Genomic DNA, 15426 nt, shown 5'->3' on the forward strand with positions numbered 1-15426 from the left:
GTTTTCTGTCAACATACACTGCGGATTCAAGAACACGACACAATGTCGACTCGTAGGGAGGGTCAGTCGGAGTTTCTTGTGTTTAATCTTGACTGAAGCCCCTTGGGAATGCAGAGCTGAGTTGTTTTCATAATGCCAGATAAGTGTGTTGACACTGACTGTACTCTAGTGAAAGGAGATTTGGGGCTATAGTATAGGTTTAAATCGACTATCAAAGTTGAAAACAATGGATCATGTTCAAATTCAAGAACAGTTTCACTTTTGTGGTATCGCTGTGATCTTTGAAAGCAGGTCACGTCACATGACCATGTGACGTAGCTGTGACGCGTGCCACCTACCGCGCCCCGGGCACTGGCAAACGTCACTCAGGACTCTACATGCAACCATTTCTATAACTCTTAGTTTTAGTCAAACGAAGCGTTTCACGGGCACTAATGTCCTTTATTCGTCGCATATTTAGCAAGGTCAATATCTCTGATTTCCAAAACTCAAACCCAGTCTCAAAAGGCGTCATTTTTTTCTTTAGAAAAGCGAAGAGGACTATGAAACCATCCTCTCTAATTTGGCCAATGAAGTGCAAGAAAGGCAACTCAAACTATCTGAAATTCGTCTTCGAGAGCGTCGCTCGACTTTGGTTGTAACACTCTACACTTTGGCGGCTTGGGGAGCCTATGTCAGCTTGTGGTACTTGAACATCTTGCCGAGCATCACAGATGGAACGTACATTCGCAATGCCAGCATGGAGAGGCTGGTGAAGATCCTTCCGGTGACCATAGGTCCTATTATGTATGTCATAATATCTTCTTTTCTTCTACATGAAATTCTGATTCCGTCCGCAGAATTCTGTTTATCCGCCGAGTAGTGCAAATTTGGTACAAACGCAAGGGAGACGCAGAAGGTGAGAGTGATTCCATAGGTTATAGAATTTTTAAGAAGTTCATATGGATTACGTGCAGAGAAATACTTGAAGGAATTGATGAAGAAACGGCGAGACAAGGTTGAAGAAATCAAGAAGAAAACCAATTACTATTCCACCCGTGATCTTATTCAAAAATATGACGACGCCACACCCTCAGCTACCCCTCTTCGTGCCCGATTCCCGCAAGGTCAAGTCCCACCCACCACTCCTATGCGACCTCAGGGACCGGTGAATGGTAATTCGGTTCCACAAACACCTGCGCCAAGTTCAGGCCTACAAGCGCATCTTTCCCGTAAAGGCGTCTTTTACATTTCATCTTACAATTTACTCATTTCATGTAAAAGCTTCTACCCCTGCAGCCTATCCAATTGCACCACCGAGAAAGCAATGGTACGACAAACTGGCGGACGCTTTGCTAGGGGAGGATGACCCGAGTACCGCTTCACCGAGTTCACGTTACGCGTTGATATGCGAGAAGTGCTTTAACCACAATGGCCTAGTCAAGGAATCCATGTGGGAGGATGCACGTAAGTCTTTACAAATATGAGTGGTGACGACACCTCACCTAATACGCGCTGTTATCCTCCCCAGAATATGTTTGCCCCAAATGCGGCCATTTTAACGCCTCAGCGCGCTCGAAAAAGGACCCACATCGTACTCCATCGCCACCCTCAACGACGACAATGCTTCCATCATCAGATCAATCTGGGTCTGGATTGAATTTGACATCGAACCTTCCCAAGTCCGCTTCCAAAGATAATGAAGGAGATTCGCCCACCGTCGATGGCACTGAGTCAACCGCCATGGAGGTTGATCAACAAGACGATTCCTCTTGATTCGGACACCTCATTTGTTACCGCTATCACAATAGCACTGCTAATTTACCCAGCGATATCGTTTGTATCCCTAATAATAAGATGGACATTTCCGATGATTGTCTGTTAAACTTTAGGCTTTGGAACGTTGTAGAACGTGCCCTTGCGTTTATGTAATCTGTTTTTTCTTGCTGCAACACCCGTTCACCAGCAAACACTCACAAAATCCTGACCATTTTTCAAGTATGACGCATGTGTCTGAAGATCCCGAACTGGTAGTAGGAAAGGTGGCAAAAGAGTTGAAAGCAGCGCGATTGCGAATTGAAGAATTGGAGGCGCAGATTGTAAGCATTATCGGCAATTTTTCTAACTCTGAGATTTACAATTCCATTTGTTCAGAAAAACGCCGACAAAACATTGAAAGAACGTGTAGAAGCTGCCGAATACGCTAGCGATGTATTGCGAAAAAATTACGATGCACTATCGACAGAAAACAAGTTACTGCGAGAGTCTCTGGAGGAGTTAAAGGATACGAAAAAGCCAAGGATCAAGGTAGTTGGTGCCCGTCTGGTGCCATGCTCCTCTCTGGATGCCCGATTGCCCCGTAAACTCATACAATATTCTGTTTCATTCTATCAAGGAGGAAAATGTTGCCCAGCAAAAGCGCGACAACAGAAACATGGTCGACAAATCCATTTCTGCCGACGACCAAAGTGGTGCAGTTATGGTGAGGTGTACACATATCCAATCATTGTAGTTATCCTAAGTAGCCGTCTACCATTGCTTACGTTATGTGATGCAGGAACATAAGCTTGAGCAAGCTCGTGCAAAGTACAAAACAAAGAAACAGCAGATGAAGGACTTGACTCAGGTAGATATGGCCCGGAACCAGTTTAATTTTACTCGGTTACTGACTCGCGTATCGAAGTCGTGCAAAGAGCTTGAACGGCAACTCAACTTATCCCACGCCGAAAAAGAAGAAGCGGTTAGAGCAGAGAGAGCAGTGCGTATCTTGATGGATGAATGCGGACCTGACTTTGACCTGACATACAACCTTACTTTTACGATTATAGAAAGCGAAACCTTTACCTTTGCCCAAACGTGAAGAAGCGCCTAAACCTCCGATACCAGTAGTAAGACATACATTCGTTGCTCTTTCTCCACTGACCGACCATCTGTCGACAAGAACCCGACTTGGAATCAATTGGAAGCATATATGTTAAACCTTCCCAAAGTAGGCAATTTTATCAGGCCCCAGAATCATCATCTTCAACCAATCTGTCATCGATCTACCGATCTCAAATCTCTGTTGGCGTCGGTAAGCGCTTCCTTCAATTATTTTATCGCCTCCGCTTAAATGCTCATCTCCCTACTCCAGGACCCCCACACGCTTCAGTATGGGTTTTTTTCGGAATCGTATACAGGAATCATACCTTGCTCATCACCCTCTAATAGGCTCTCCAAAAACTTCTTGTATCTTTCCGATCTATTGTTTTGGTGCTCCGACATGCAAAATGCTCTTGCGATCGGGCCTATATATGTATTCGACAAAGCCTCGCAATCCTGGTTCAAACGGTCTATTTTTCAGAATTTATATGGGACAACCTTTTCTTTATTCTACCAACGCGACTCGCGTGTAGTCTACGTGGGATTATATAAGGCTATTAATCTTAGGCAGTGGGCTACGGATGGGTCAACCCTGCACAGCGAGTCAACAGAACTTGGTGAAAATTTACGAAACAAGGTTGTCCATTTTCCGCTACCGACTGCTCCGCTCCAATTTTTACTCACGTACTATTTCAGTACGCGTCTGCTCTGGCAGAATCCATGGTCATCGATAATTTAAATAAGCGACAGAGTCAAGTGAACAGTGCTCCCGCAATGATTTCGACATTAAAGTCATTTATTCACGCCGGGATTCTCAAGTATGAACCCTTGGGGTTGCAAAACGTCGGATTCGACGAAGACCTCTACACAGTAATGGTAAAAAATTACAGGAGCAGGCAACAACGTGCGGGTCGGTCCGTTGTCTTGTTACCAGAGCCATCGCGGGTTGACTCTGGGACTCCGATTAATATGCCTCACAACAAAAGGAAGAGACTTGGAGATTAGCCAAGCAGCATCGCGATGATGCCCTTGAACCGTGAATATTGCGCTGTGCTGAAACTCCTTTCCTTGTTCAAGACCTGTATTTTAGTCCTTGTATCTACTCCTCGCACCAACTCCAATCTCCTCGTATCAACTGCTTAGATAACCTCTCTTGAAGGATTGTTGTATATAATTCCATGTCTAGGCCATCTCATCGGTAAACCAATCCCGATAACTTTGTAACATAACCGACATCACTAGTGTTGCTCTTGCGCACTCGGCAGAGATTTAGCGAGACACAGTAAGTTTGTGCTGTACAAGTCTTCCTGACGTTAGCGAGGACCACATGGAGCAATCAATTATGTGGCTAGACGAGTTTGACGTCGACTATAATTGCTGGTAAGAGAGTAGCCCCATGCGCAGGATACATCCAAGTAAAGTTAAAATCTCTCGACTGTAGGTGTTTCGAGTGCTTCAATGCGGATTCTCCTTCGGAAATCGATGAAGATTCTATCTTCGTCCTGCTTGCGAGCAATCCAATCCCCACTTCGCCGCGGCTGAATCTTATCAACCAAGTACCATCAGTTCGGATGACGAGCGCTACTTCAATAAACAGGCATGGTACACCTAGCTGATTCATGCCCACCGACACAGAGTGCTGGAATCCGGAGACCCCACCCGAATCCAAAGCGATGCAAAGTAAAGGTAATCCTAGCCCCTCCAAGTTCTAAGTTAAGCTGGGCACTCTCCCTAATATGATTCCTGAAGCTATGAGAGAGTCACGTCAGAGCGATCTGCATGACGCATAATTTACCGACGTTGACGGAAGAAAGCACAGCAGAAGGACGATTCGTCGCCAAATTCCGATAGTTATGGAAAATAAACTTCCGGCAAGTTGTACAATTGTAACACCAACTGAAGACATAATCTGTACATACCTTTTTATTTCAAACATTCTATCCATAGCTCGAATAACAAAGGCGAGCTGGCTCTAACCAGCTCACTAGAGGAGAATGATCCATACTTTTATACAATTGTATCTGGGATACATCGATATCTAAATTCATACACAATATTCACTTGAGCCAAGTTAAGAAAATCATGGCATGTTCCTCCACCTTATCCAACTTGTACGCCCATTGGTAATATATTTTTGAGCGATCTACGCTCAATATCTCCCTTACAAAGGAGCACTATAAACTTGTGCTCGCCCGAAGCTTGCATTTGAATGTATCATCACTTGGAAATCCATGGCCTAACTTAACTCGAAGTCCATTTTAAACTTGAAACTGGGAACTAGCTTCCTACCCGAGACCGAGGAGGCAGTGACTTTACCGTGGCTATCTTTGCTATTGCTTTTTAAGGCCCGTCTCCTTTACAGACCTACATATTCGATGTAGAAACAGTAGGTATCCATTTCTGTTGCGGAGTAGGACCACATGCCAGACACCTATTATTTCTGTGGATTGCTCTGTACATAAACATTTTGATCTACCACCTCACCATTCCGACGTGATAGGTGCGCCACAGCAGCTGAGCGCAAGAAGAACAACGGCAGCACAATTACACCGACTCTCCGCGCGTCGAGCCATTAACGCGTCAATACACGCAAACTAACGCGACCGTGTAGATCACATGACGTGCGGGTCCGGAGAATCGATGGAGTCAGAAGTGGTTGAACTTGACGTTGACACTTGACATAGATCGGATTCGCGCTGACTCACGGTCGCGTCGATCACTATCTGCACTCTAGTACATATATCGTCATCTGAGATACTTATCCCCTGGTACCTTCTTCCATCATCCATCCTGATACTATTCAAGGACGGTCGACACGAGGGTTACCAGAATTTAGTCGAACAAGCCAAGTGACACCCAACAGACTAGGATGAGCTCGTCGCACAGTTCCCCGCTAATTGGAGACGGTCATGGGCGCTACCGTGTTCATATTGTTGGGAACAGTGGTAAGCATCATTGTCTACGGTGAATATCGAGGTGTTTACTGCCAACCTTATCACCAGGGAGCGGTAAGGTAGGTAGTTGCTCGACAGTGAATCGCAATGAATACCACCCTTCAGTAGAGCACAACTGGTGAAGCTCTTGCGCGCATGCTTGGTGTACCGTATATATCCATGGACAGGTTAATGTGGAAGCCAGGCTGGGTTGAGGCGCCCAACGACGAATTCCAAGCTCGTTTACGAGCCGAGCTCGACAAGGAACCTGACAAGGGCTGGGTGGCCGATGGAAACTACGATCGTAGAGGAGGCTTAGTCGCTCTTGAAGAATCGACTGATATAATATGTTGGTTATCCATGTTTATGATACCACAATTAAAATTTACTAATGACACTGTTGCGAAAGGGTTGGATCCTCCCTTGGTTCTATATCTACCTCGCCTTATCTGGAGAACATTTTTGCGACTGTTTCGTCTGCGAGAGCCTTGCAGTGCAGGATGCTTTGAGAGACCGACAGAAGTGTTCTTTTCCAAGGAAAGTATAGTCTGGTGGTGCATCAGCAATCATTGGAAAGTTCGCGCCCGAAACGAAGGAAGGATGCGAGAGCTCGGCATTGAAAACGGAACATCACCTAGACGTAGGATGCGACGTCTAGGTGGCTGGGGAGCCGAGCTCAAAAAATGGTTGCAAGAAGTCGAACAGATGATACACTCGAAGCAAGAGTGATAACAGTACTCAAAATCGCGACGGTGTTATAATGAGACCTGCCTGCACACTGTCTTGTCGCCAACAAACGGCATAGTCATGGAGATAGAATTCATCCTATATAGATTATACTGAGATACATCAGCATCGCTAGAAATGTTCCTTCTGGATCTAACGCAAGCGACAATAGATCGAGATGGTGTAAAGAATGGTGATTGCCAGAAAAGGAAAAAAATCTGTTCAACGTAATGTCGGTTGGCCCAAAGAATCAAAATTCATCTTAAAGAGGAAAATCGCCATATACGTATTGAGTCAAGCTAGTTAGACCATAAAGAGCTAAGAACCTCTTATGACTTAGGAAAGCCTTTTATCTTAGAACTCGAACCCGGAGATTTAGTAAGGAGCGCCGCCAATATGTGTCATTGTAGAGCTTGAAGCTCCAATCTAATCGCCCTACCTGCAAAAATATGGCTGTTTAGAAAGTATGCGTATACATATGTATCATGTGGCCTCTTCCAATGGATGTCTTCTTGGGTGCTGGTAACAAAAGCTAGGCAATTCTGTGACTGCCGTGAGGTCCGAGAACATACCGTTTTGGTATTTTTACTACTAAACTCAAGCGCTCACAGATATATACTACAAGGAACCATAAATCTTTTATTTTAAATTGTAAATTTGGTTGACGCGCGGAACGGATTGATGAATTCGTTCAAAATCGGCACAGACGCGTAGGTTGCGTTTAGGCGCGGATCAATGTCGCGAGCGCGTAAATTAGAAGCACGTGATCGTGTCCCATCAAATGAATCTAGGGAGAATCTCCTATGTCAGGAAAGGAAACGAACATTCATACCCAGAAATGTCCTCTCCGTCGAAGACTGGCGATCTTGCTAGTGACTCCCGCAACTCCCGCAGCTCCCGCCGGTATACTTGAGCTCGCCAATCGATCTGGATCGTCCCTGGACGATGATTCTCTCGTTGCCCACTTTGGATAACAGTATGCAAGAACACTTACGAGCGCCAACCCCACATTCTGCCGGCTTGCTCTTCGACAAACGTTCAAATGAAGCTTTAAGCTCTATATACCGGTTTATAATGAAACCACCTCATACATCTGCCCTGGATACTTAATACCCGAGTGTCCATCTCAAAATTTGGCATATATCACCTATTGGCATGTGTAGATTCAAGGCAAGCCTAACGTGAAGACAAAATGTCAGATTCCACCCGCGTTATGGAATGCTACCGCTGTAAACATATTTGACCGTGTACCCCTTATCGTCTACTATTCTAGATGTACTGTACTTCGTCAGTAGCAATGGGTTGAAGGCAAACAGGCTTCAAGTCAGGCGGTACTAATCTCACCAATTGTCCTGTCTAAGCAATATTAGACAGTATCGTCACAGCAGGGATGACAAACCACCGCTGGAAAGATATCCCCAGGGAACACAGTGAACAGGGACAAGATAAGAAACATTGGGTCCTAATTACCATTTCCGCGGACAATGAACCAATAGAGATGTCAGTCAAGACATGGGATATCTAATTGATGCAGCATTGCCCTTCTTTCAATCATGAGCTTCGCGTTGCAGTATTCTACAGGATACAAGCTAGATCTACCCTATTAAATTGCATCCTTTATACTAAATTACTCTTCAACACTAGGCTGAGTCAACTTTTTGTGCATGTTAACTCGTATTGGCCTGCTTAGGTTTAGTCACCATGTCAAATCTATCTTAGTCACTTTTCAGATAGCCAGCGAAAGAGCTGTAGACTAGTTACCGCTTAACGCTGGATCTGAATTGCAGAGATTGATCAAAGGAACACATTGACAAGGAATTCAGTTATGCGAGTCACCGAATTCCTTCACCTAAGCAGTGCCCTACCCAGATGCCACATTGACGATGTTTAGAAAATGGGAACCCGGGTTCTCTCATAACGAAAGCGAATGTACGCACTCAGATTGAAACTCTGTTTATAAGGTAGACTGAACATGGCGGATTATTCAGTTTGCACGCCGGGATATAGCTCTCTGTTGATTAGAAATAAATATGAGTTTGTGGACAGAGAACTGCAGAATTCAAATAATAGCACAAGATGCTTCACTCTGTTTGACACCCTGCCATCGCGTGCTCGTAATCATGGTCGATACTAACACGTTTAACGTTTAACTCTTATGCATGGTGACAGCCATGGGGAGAATTAATAGAACCACTTACTGTAGTTTCTATCACTTCTTTAAAATCGATCCAGTTTCTCCTCTGAGAAATAGAGCAGTCAAAGTCTTTGAGTGCACCTATTTCTCGCGCAGCTACCATGCCTTGCTGATAGCCTCATTACAATGTATCCGGGTCCCGTCGCAAATAGGACTACCATCACAGCATCGGCCCGCATAGGACACCCACCCACCCTCACATGCGGCGCCAAAATCTGATGATATGAAAGCTATCCGCTGTTCAACGCAGGTTCATTTCAATGATGAGCCACTTACTTACACCTACCACAGCAGTGATAGAGAATGCAATAATAGCTTAAAAACGTCGCCCCTTGTGCGGTAGAGGTACTAGCGATTGTAGCCAGGTTGCTTGGACCACTGGTATAAATTTTGCCTTGAATCTGCAATTAGTTACACTCAGTGACTCAGAAAAATCTGCTTGTCATCGACATTGTGTGTTTCTCGGAATGGTTTTGCAAGGAGAATTGACCTACTCATGCAAAACAATATCGTGGCAAAGGCGTGGGAATGTAGTTGTCGAAACTTAAGCTTGAACTACCATTCCGACTTTGCGTTGATGCTAACCTGAATATAGTCCAGTCAGACAAATTAACAGAGTCTCTAACCACTGCAAACATGAAAGACGCACACACACAAAATAACACTGGTATACGTACAAAACAACAATAACAACACAAGTCACTACATCAACAACAGAGAAATAAAAGGAACACCCAGAGAGCAGAAAAAAACATATATATCTTACATCGTATCATATGAAAAAACGGAAGATCATAATGGCACAGTATTGTACTTGAGAGAAATTTGTCTCTGGTGTGGTGTAGATCAAAGATGAGGTAAATAATAATGATAAGGAGGTCGGGGAGATGTTTGCGAATCACGGAGGTTAGGGATACAGGGACTGGGAGTGGGATGAACACTGCGGTAGGATGTGCTTCAAAAGCAGCGATGGGCCAAGAAGATGCAACTGAAGGGGCGGAGATTGGTCATTTAATGTTCGAACATATTGTCCCGGACCAACAGGATTGACGACAGAGTGAGCTGTTACACGAAGGAATTTGCGAAGTGGCACGCACGGCAGCATGACCAAGATTTGGCCCAAATGCTGGTGTTTCGACAGAGCAATACAACATCTCGGGTATCACGCGCGACGTGAGTCACTGCCATCGGCGGAACGAGATGTGGGGAAGAATGACCGGAGAAGAGAGACAAGATGCATGGAATGGAAGAGGAAGTCGGCAATGGCAAGCTCAAACGGGAGCAACCTAGTGGGATGGCCGTGTTGAACAATTGTTGGACAGCGGTGTTAGCAGATAGCGGGCATGTAATGACCCATGTAGGGTGTTGGCTATTCCAAACTGACCGCAAGGTGAAGTGTGGAGGGCGGAAAAGGAGGCCTAAATGTTTCATGAGGATTCAGTATTGGATTACTGGTGTTGGGTAGAGTCGTAGTGGAATGAAATCGGAATCCGTGGAAAGCCTGAAAATAAATGTAGAGGTATATGTTGAGTCCATCCATCCGTGAAGTCTATATCACAGAGCCGACTGTTGATGGTCTAATCCACATCGTTAGTCTTTGCTTCAAGGCAACTTTTTCCATGACCGTCCATCTAAAAGGTCTAGCAATTCAGCTGTCACCTGCTCGGGGTGGCTTACGCTCAAATCGTGTCCGGCCCCCTCAAGCATAATTAACTTCTGCTTTGCAGCCGAAGGGAGGAGAGCAGATATTTTGTCTGCATATTTGGGATGAACAGTGGAATCCCTTGTACCCTAAGCCAACATCAGTTTAATTACAGAGATATGATAAGTTTATTAGCACGCACATGAAGGATCAGCACCCTCTTGCCCTCAAATGATTTTGACTGGAAGGCGGCCCGTTGCCCACGAACTGGGCCGTCCCTCAGTGATGATGATAGGGCGTGGTTGTAGCCTGGCAAATGGGCCGATTGCAGTCGCACGATCTACAAAGTTTTGAGTTTAGGTTTGAAGGGGTGTCTTTACAATTGCTTACCTCAAGGAGAGGTTTTTCATCCTGTGATACGGATTGATTTGTAAGACGTTGCATGTACATCTGAACCGGGCGACTAGATGCCAGGATTTGAATAAGAGGTGATGACATGACTTTGGCGGTGCGAGAGATGTCATTGGACTGAGTGGCACAGAAAAGATATTAGGTGTGCGCTCATCGCGGAAAAAGTGATACGGACCTCCATCAGCCCTGCACAAGCGATAAGACCGACGCTTTCATCAACAAGATGCGGAAACTGGGCAGTGAATGCAGCTGCTATTGCACCTCCCTATCGGACGATAAGTGGTGCCATTTTTCACTTACAAAAATAACACGCACCATCGATACACCAATGATATTTGCCTTCTGCCATTTCAAATACTGCATCAAGAATGCGAGTTGTGTAGTGTACAGGTTGGTGTCATATGCAGTCTGCGGTGCGTCGGAGTATCCTCTTCCATAAAGGTCTAAAATACATATGAGTGTGTCAGCTTGCCGACCCAGCAAGATCGCCAACATACCGTACAGCAACACGCGATGACCACTCGCCACTAGTTTCGGTGCCACATCCTTCCAAATGATCGCAGGTATTGACAGACCATGTATCAAGACAATCTACAAGGACATATCAATACGATAACGACGAATGTTACTCGATAAGCACACCGCACCTTCTTGCCTTTCTCAGGACCAAGAAGCCAATACCGCACCTACACAAGTCAACGCTGGATCCTGAGGTATAAATGGGAGAAGCGCACTTTTCCAGTCGGAAATACGGCGTATCCTCCGCCCGTATAAAAGTCTTCTGGGTATATTGACCAGGACTTGGATGTGGATGGAAGGCTGGCCAGCGACGGGTGCACGCTGATGGGCGCTGGAGGGCTTGGGAACGCCGCCATAAAGTAGGTCGTTAAGAGAAGCGGCGGCAGCATCAACAGCGCCAGCGTCATGCACTGGTAGGGGCTGGAGGCGACCATGGCGGTAAGGAGGCAAGCCTTGTTAAAGTCTCGCAATGTTGTTCCAACAAATTGGTGCATGTCGTGACCTGTCAATTCATTCTCACGTGTATGTGACATGCGGCGTGTTTATTGCCGAGGTGCCGAAGATTTTTTTAAGTCGGAGGAAAAACCCAAATGTAACCAAAATCCACAAAGATGTCCATAAGAGAAAAACAGAAATTCGAAGTAAACCATAGATACTACAATTAATTGACAAGTATATAACGATCAAATTTTTGATCCACAGATTTTATGACGATAGAATTCGTGTGCACGTAGTTTCAATTAACGCGGAGTTTGTCTGTTAATTCGGAGTCTGAAGAACAACATTTGATTGTTCCCCGTTAACGGTGGATTCATGTTGCACACCCAGTATCAAGGCTTAATATTCTATCCCAATCCCTCATTAATACTGACATAAGGAGACCGGTAAATGAAATGAGCTGATCTAAAACAGGGAATACCAATCATCATCTCCATCATTCTCCTATGTTGGGATAGCATTGAAACAACGGGTCTTGATCCCCTTTCCATCCCACTATGATAGATATTTAGGGCCTCAAACATCAGAAATGCAAATTAGAAAGGTTATAAGACTAACTTACCACAGCGCCAACAATCGAGGATATGATTTGGGTCGCTAGGATCATATTCCGAATGAGCTACGAACAGGCTCCGATGAAGACTTTAGTTTAGGAACGCACTACTTCTGCTTGATAGCTAACAGCTTCTTATAGTTGTCTTCTCCCCAGAATGCATTGATATAGTCCGGCTCATACACATCAGCTTCATTCTGTAAATGCGTCGTTAATCATAAAAGATCCCAACATCAAATAGAATACTAAACTCACAAAGTATACAGCAGCATCTAGTGTGCGCTCGCGGATGATTGACATGCCTTGTGTTACCTTATTGTAGGACCCGACGCGGTCCTCCAGTGTTGAGTTAAAATTCCACGCATAGCTGAGTACAGTCTGCACTGCAACTCTTAAGCATCTCGCCCCCTACAAAATATCAAGTTGATCAATTGCCTACCTGCCATATTGCCGTCCTCCAAGCTGGGTTTATGGAGGTGTCGTTGCCGTTGAATTTTTTAAAAGAGAATGGGGTGACAGCGGTGATCTGGCTGAAGTCTGAATCAAGCATACCGCTTATTATAGCTTCTATTAGGATGTCGTCGTCAAACTTGTCGGATGGGATCAGGCGAGTGCCTATTACTTGGGGCCGCCCAACTGGCTTTGGTCAATGAGATGCATTGTTTTGGGGGTTAATTGCATATCATTAAGAAGACAAACATAAGACATACGTCTGGTTGCTGGTCAATAAACATATCGTAGAAGTCGGAAAAGGAGTCCAACGTAAAGAAAGTAGTAGTGCCGTTTACGGAGGCGAACGCGTCGACCATTCCAGAGGCAGAGTGTTTCGCTTCAGTCGCGTTGAGAACAGGATTTGCCCAGAAGGCAGCTCCAGCTGGCGGCTGTTGGGCATTATGTTAACCAATGACAGGGGAATTGAACAAGTTGATTTTATGAACATACAGTGATATAACCTCCCCAACCATCAGTGGCCAGCTGAACCGCATTGCCAGCAAGGGCTTTCATCAATTGCACAGAGTTTTCTCTAGTGTTTGTGTATTGACCCAACACCCTATAACGTGCATTAGAGTTAATAAAAGCCGTTTTAGTAAATTAAAAAATACTTGCGCTTGGATAGTCACCCGTGGAGATGCCATATGTGTGCTCTCCAGCACAACACCAAATGTCCCTCCTCCACCTCCCCTCAGCGCAAAAAACAAATCCTGGTTTTGGCATCGATTTGCAGTACGGTACTGCCCATCCGGTGTAACTATCTTGAACTCCAGCACTCTGTCCACCCCGAGGCCCATAGTAACGGACAATGCGCTGTGTCCGCCACCCTGTCATAGGGGAACAGCCCAATATGGCATCAATGATGCCTAATCAGGCAATTTACGAATCGTGAGATTGTTTACAGGACACTTACCATAACCCACCCGCCCGACGCTCCAACAGCGGGGTCAGCCCCGCCCACAACTGTGATATTGTTTGACTTCGCAAAGTTGTATATGGTGCGGAACTGTTGGCCTGCCTGTGCGTGGAGTATAAATGTGAGTGGCGACATGTCAACGATACATTGTGGGCGGCTTCACATACTCCGATTGTTATCGCTGTCATGCCTGATTCGGAAGCGCTGCAACCATCGGGAATAAATGTTTCGTTGAGAGTAAGCTGCGCATGTAAAAGTCGAACTTTAATCAAGAGTTAGCGAACAGTTGCACTCACTTTGTCAAGATTGTGGGTCTACCATTGAAGCGCGCCCTGAGTCTCTGTGCTGAAGAACAGAAAGTAAGGCCTACCCAAAGAGCCAAAGTTCCCATCCCAGAGCTTCGTCAAAGATAATCATGCTAAGTTTATTAAGATGTGAGACGGGCCCACCCAAAATTTGTATAACATTCCACTCACCCCTGTATTCTTGATAGAAAGCCGAATCCCTGTCTGATTCGCAAAGTTGAACGCAGCTTTCACATCATTCGGTCCTGAGATATCAATCTTCATATACTATCAGCACAGCTAAGTGAATACTGCAGGTTGATTCACATACATAATAACTTGGTATGTTACCCAGCAGACACTTTTGAGGAGTCGCAAACGCAGTTGGATTGGTGGGATCCGTCCAGTCCAGCAAGCACTCATCTCCCGTACTTTGGCATGTCTCCCAGTTAGTATTCTCGTAGGCGCCAAAGTGGTTGGATCGAAAAACTACGTTGTTGGGAGGGTGAATATTTTAATCAACAGCTTGGTGCGAAGAACTCACTGTGGTCTTCATTATGCGTTTGCAGGTCCGAAAAGGCCGTCTGGTTTGACCCGCCACCTTGAGAAAAGCATGGTTGGGCAACTGGTATTGCTTGCATGAGACGTCCTCCGAGTGTGGCATTTAAAAAAGCCCATTCACTCGGATCTATGCTGAAAGCATTTGACCGTGCAGTGAATGTGCTGAGCACATCGGTGGCTGACATTGACAATGCACTTGTTAGTTTAGAGAAACGCATTGTAAGGCTATTCTGGCGTTCTTAGCTCAGTTCTTCTCAGGATTTATACTAAATTCTGGATCATGAGTGCTTACATATGTCGTGACGATGCTTAGTCTACCGAGATTCCTCCCTTAAGTTCTTGTCAGACTAACTGAGCAAGCCATCGTTCAAGGGGATAATCCTAAATTGCTATCACTATACTGTATTCATTCATCATTTCCGCCTGTCTCTGTATAATCATGGCTTTGTGTTGGAGGCGTTGTTTATCCCCTATTTTAGCAGTAGAATGCATAAAGCTTGCTAAACGTCATCCCTCATAACGGTGTACTGGGATTGTTTAACCGCAATTGACATTTGGACACGTACCTTAACGTTCCAGATCTTTAGAAACACTTCAAATTAGAACGAGTCAGCAGATTCGACGCGTTTGAGCGCGTCAACAATACATCAAGAGACAAACATCACGCGTGTTTAAACGGTAGGTCATCTTAGGATCTTACCTCTAATATAACTATCAGGAAATAGCACATTTAAACCAAGTGGAGCAAATAATTTGAACATAGGCAGGATTTCCAAATGCGCAGGCCCACGAAAGCCTTCGATGTGAATATTTTGATTTATCGGTTCCATTGATTCCGATGCAACATTCTGTGTGA

At 45.1% G+C, this 15426-nt stretch overlaps 5 protein-coding genes across 5 annotated transcripts; 3 read left to right on the forward strand and 2 right to left on the reverse strand.

Annotated features, from left to right (window-relative positions):
* Positions 1 to 434: 434 nt before the first annotated feature.
* On the forward strand, positions 435 to 1755 carry JR316_0004206 (Endoplasmic reticulum junction formation protein lunapark; the record flags this gene model as incomplete). Its single annotated transcript, XM_047889975.1, has 6 exons — positions 435 to 464; positions 527 to 786; positions 840 to 898; positions 957 to 1211; positions 1264 to 1446; positions 1511 to 1755. The coding sequence occupies 6 exons, from the start codon at positions 435 to 437 to the stop codon at positions 1753 to 1755; spliced, it is 1032 nt and encodes a 343-aa protein (XP_047749736.1).
* A 224-nt stretch (positions 1756 to 1979) lies between these two features.
* JR316_0004207 (uncharacterized protein) lies at positions 1980 to 3846 on the forward strand (the record flags this gene model as incomplete). The annotated part of the gene is made up of 10 exons (XM_047889976.1): positions 1980 to 2078; positions 2134 to 2304; positions 2375 to 2461; positions 2537 to 2605; positions 2663 to 2737; positions 2808 to 2867; positions 2921 to 3052; positions 3113 to 3129; positions 3190 to 3478; positions 3538 to 3846. 10 exons carry the CDS (start codon positions 1980 to 1982, stop codon positions 3844 to 3846), a joined length of 1308 nt encoding a protein of 435 aa, XP_047749737.1.
* A 2108-nt stretch (positions 3847 to 5954) lies between these two features.
* On the forward strand, positions 5955 to 6503 carry JR316_0004208 (uncharacterized protein; the record flags this gene model as incomplete). Its single annotated transcript, XM_047889977.1, has 2 exons — positions 5955 to 6123; positions 6184 to 6503. The coding sequence occupies 2 exons, from the start codon at positions 5955 to 5957 to the stop codon at positions 6501 to 6503; spliced, it is 489 nt and encodes a 162-aa protein (XP_047749738.1).
* A 3793-nt stretch (positions 6504 to 10296) lies between these two features.
* Positions 10297 to 11700, reverse strand: JR316_0004209 (uncharacterized protein; the record flags this gene model as incomplete). Its single annotated transcript, XM_047889978.1, has 8 exons — positions 10297 to 10485; positions 10539 to 10676; positions 10727 to 10864; positions 10923 to 11012; positions 11063 to 11190; positions 11245 to 11338; positions 11395 to 11433; positions 11482 to 11700. The coding sequence occupies 8 exons, from the start codon at positions 11698 to 11700 to the stop codon at positions 10297 to 10299; spliced, it is 1035 nt and encodes a 344-aa protein (XP_047749739.1).
* Positions 11701 to 12424: 724 nt separating this feature from the next.
* Positions 12425 to 14755, reverse strand: JR316_0004210 (FAD-linked oxidoreductase phmC; the record flags this gene model as incomplete). The annotated part of the gene is made up of 10 exons (XM_047889979.1): positions 12425 to 12514; positions 12573 to 12695; positions 12757 to 12957; positions 13028 to 13198; positions 13421 to 13636; positions 13723 to 13827; positions 13893 to 13967; positions 14202 to 14297; positions 14341 to 14498; positions 14554 to 14755. The coding sequence occupies 10 exons, from the start codon at positions 14753 to 14755 to the stop codon at positions 12425 to 12427; spliced, it is 1437 nt and encodes a 478-aa protein (XP_047749740.1).
* Positions 14756 to 15426: the final 671 nt, after the last annotated feature.

Source organism: Psilocybe cubensis, chromosome 4 (genome assembly GCF_017499595.1).
Source record: "Psilocybe cubensis strain MGC-MH-2018 chromosome 4, whole genome shotgun sequence".
NCBI lineage: Eukaryota > Fungi > Basidiomycota > Agaricomycetes > Agaricales > Agrocybaceae > Psilocybe > Psilocybe cubensis.